General features: G+C 46.5%; 1 protein-coding gene across 1 annotated transcript; it reads left to right on the forward strand.

Annotated features, from left to right (window-relative positions):
- The first annotated feature begins 469 nt into the window (after positions 1-469).
- Positions 470-1,232, forward strand: LOC123152932 (glycine-rich cell wall structural protein 1.0-like). The gene has a single exon (XM_044572298.1). The coding sequence runs from the start codon at positions 491-493 to the stop codon at positions 1,055-1,057; it is 567 nt and encodes a 188-aa protein (XP_044428233.1). The 5' UTR covers positions 470-490; the 3' UTR covers positions 1,058-1,232.
- The last annotated feature ends 1,502 nt before the right edge of the window (positions 1,233-2,734 follow it).

A 2,734-nucleotide genomic window follows, 5' to 3' on the forward strand; every position in this document is an offset into this window, starting at 1 on the left:
GCAGATGGAACATGCAGAAGATCGTTCCATTGATTAGCCTGATGCTGCAGATCGGCTACTCCTTCGAGGAAGCTCTCCTCCAATTAACTTTGCACAACATGCACTATCCATTAACTCAAGTCAAATCTGACATGTTTTCTAAGTCAATATATGCATGGCACGATGTTCTAGAGATAACCATGCATGTAAGTTTACTCCCACTACGGATATGGAGTCACCCTTGAAGGAAGCAAAGGTGCAGGAAGCTGTTGGCTTACAATGGAGATTAACCAGTTTACTGTCGGCTGTCAAGTCGTCGCCTACTCGGTCAAACAAGATTAGCGTGATCGGGAGCTGATAAACACTTGACATAGAAAAGAACCCACTAGGTTAGAGGCACAAGCACGGCTCCAACGTACATTTGCAAGATCACCTCAACGCTATAAATACCCATGCATTTCCATGGTCTACCATCAACCAATCTCATCTAGCAGTTGGCTACACTCTCACAATGGCTGCCATTAAGCTTGTGTCCCTTGGCTTGGTTGTGCTACTGAGCATTGGGTTAGCCAGCGCCACTAGGGTAATTAGATACGCCAGCTCCACGGGGACAGGCTCGGGAGTGGGGAATGGTGGTGGCACTGTGAACGGCAGCGGTGGAGGGACTGGGAGTGGCAATGGGAATGCCTACAGTGGTAGTAGTGGAGCCCATGCAAATGCGGGAGGGGGCGGTAGCGGGGGTGGTGCGTCGCAGGATGGCGGCACTGGACATGGCGCTGGGTCCGGCGACGGCTCAAGCTCTAGCTATACGAGCGACGGAAGATATAGTTATGGTGGAGATTCTTACGCAGGCGGCAATGGTGGCGGTAGCGGTGGAGGACAGGCAGCGGGCCCTGGTTCCAGCGGTTCCGGAGCCGGTGGTGGTGCTGGTTCTGGCTCTAGCGCGGCAAGTGGTGGTTGGTACCAATATGCGAATGCAAATGCTAATGGTAATGGTGGAGGCACGGGAGTTGGTCAGAACGGCGGCAGCGGTGGCGGCACGGGAGGTGGCAGCGGTAATGCTGGTGCATACCCTTAAGTTATCTCTATCTATGTGATAGATCTGAAGATGGAGCCCAGACTTTCATGTTTTTTCTTTTTTTCTGTTTGCACCTTGTGGCCCCGTTAGTTTGCAGCGTTTAAGTTCTTGTATGCTTTTTCATGTATACTAGTAGTATGGATGAATCAATAAAGGGCCCCATCAACTTGTGTTATTACTCTTCGCTACCTTGGAATTTTAATTCATGCTTGGACTGATTCTTTAATGTGAAAACCTAGACTCTGGCTTTTGATGGTCGGATCCGGTGACGGCGGCGCTTGAACGTCACTCCCTTTCTGAAGGCGTTTCTGTTGAAGAATCTCGTTGTTTTTGTGGTGTCATGAGATAGTTGGTGCGGATATGGTCATTGTTGCAGATTGTCGATCGCGGAATTGATCGCTTCTGGGTTTTTTTTACTGCTTGCTTAGGTATGGTTTTGGTCTTATATGACTTTGTTATTTGCCGGCAGCTTTGTGTGTGTGTGTGTGTGTTGGTATTGGTTGTGTGCATCCTAGTTATGCAGAGTCTAGGTGTGTGCTCATTTTTATTGTATTCACTTGATGCTTCATTTTGAGTAATAAAATTCACCCTTTATCAAAAAAATATCAGACCAACAAATGAAGTGTTTTAGAAAACGGTTAAATACCTGGAAACCAAGCCCCTTGCTCTATTGGATTTCCGTATAGTATACAGCTAAACAAAGAATATGACGCTGTAATATTTCGAAACGGGGAGAGTACGTAGTTAGCAAAAGCGTAGAAAAAAATTGTTTCGTGTGCGGGGTGGGAAGGAAGGCCTCAGGATCAATCACTGCCTTTCTTCGTGTGATGTTTTCTCCGCTCCCTTACTTGGGCTAGGTTGTGCATGTCGCACGTACAAATACAAATTGTTCACCAACAGCTATATCTTCCTAGGTCTACTCCATAAAGTTTTCCTATTTTATAGTTTTTGTAGGGTGGGGGGCATATGCCCCCTAGCCGTGATCTATGTAACACCTCGATAATCAAGCTACAATAACCTCACCCTAATATGCCATGTCATCATGTTTTACTAAGCCATTTTGCCACTTGTTAAAAACCCTGTCCGTGTCATCTTGTCAATAGCATCTTGGGGGGCTCATGCCAGCTTGGTAGGACGCCGCCGCCACAAAAGAAGCCATGACCAACACCAAATTGACCTTCTTCTCCAACCATTTCCTCAGCCTGTCGACAACGTCATACCCTTGTTCGAGCACGAGCTCCTCAACATCGAGCGAATGGTGTGCCATCCTCTTATCTGAGAACAAAAGTCGGCAAAATAACATCATTGCAATATCAAGCCTTCGGTTTTACATCTAGCGGCCATAATATTTTTGCTGTTATATTTTCCTTTGAGGTTCTCTTGCTGCTATAATAACTAGGCATTTATCCATGAAAAATGTTTACTAATGGGCTAACCAATCGAAAAATGCATAGGAGTGCTCGTCCTCGCCTAGTCACGGTATTACACACCATCGCATGTCTCAAGATTTGGGATAGGATAGGCTCGTTGGTCAGACGACGTGCTTTAATGTTTCCAGCTGGCCCACATGCGTTGTCACGTTTTTTTGAGCAACTGTAACCTTTATTGAATAGTGAGGTTCATAGGAATACAGATGATGTCGGGCAAAATAGTGAGCCACAAATGGCGCCCAAAAGA

Source organism: Triticum aestivum, chromosome 7A (genome assembly GCF_018294505.1).
Source record: "Triticum aestivum cultivar Chinese Spring chromosome 7A, IWGSC CS RefSeq v2.1, whole genome shotgun sequence".
Lineage (NCBI taxonomy): Eukaryota > Viridiplantae > Streptophyta > Magnoliopsida > Poales > Poaceae > Triticum > Triticum aestivum.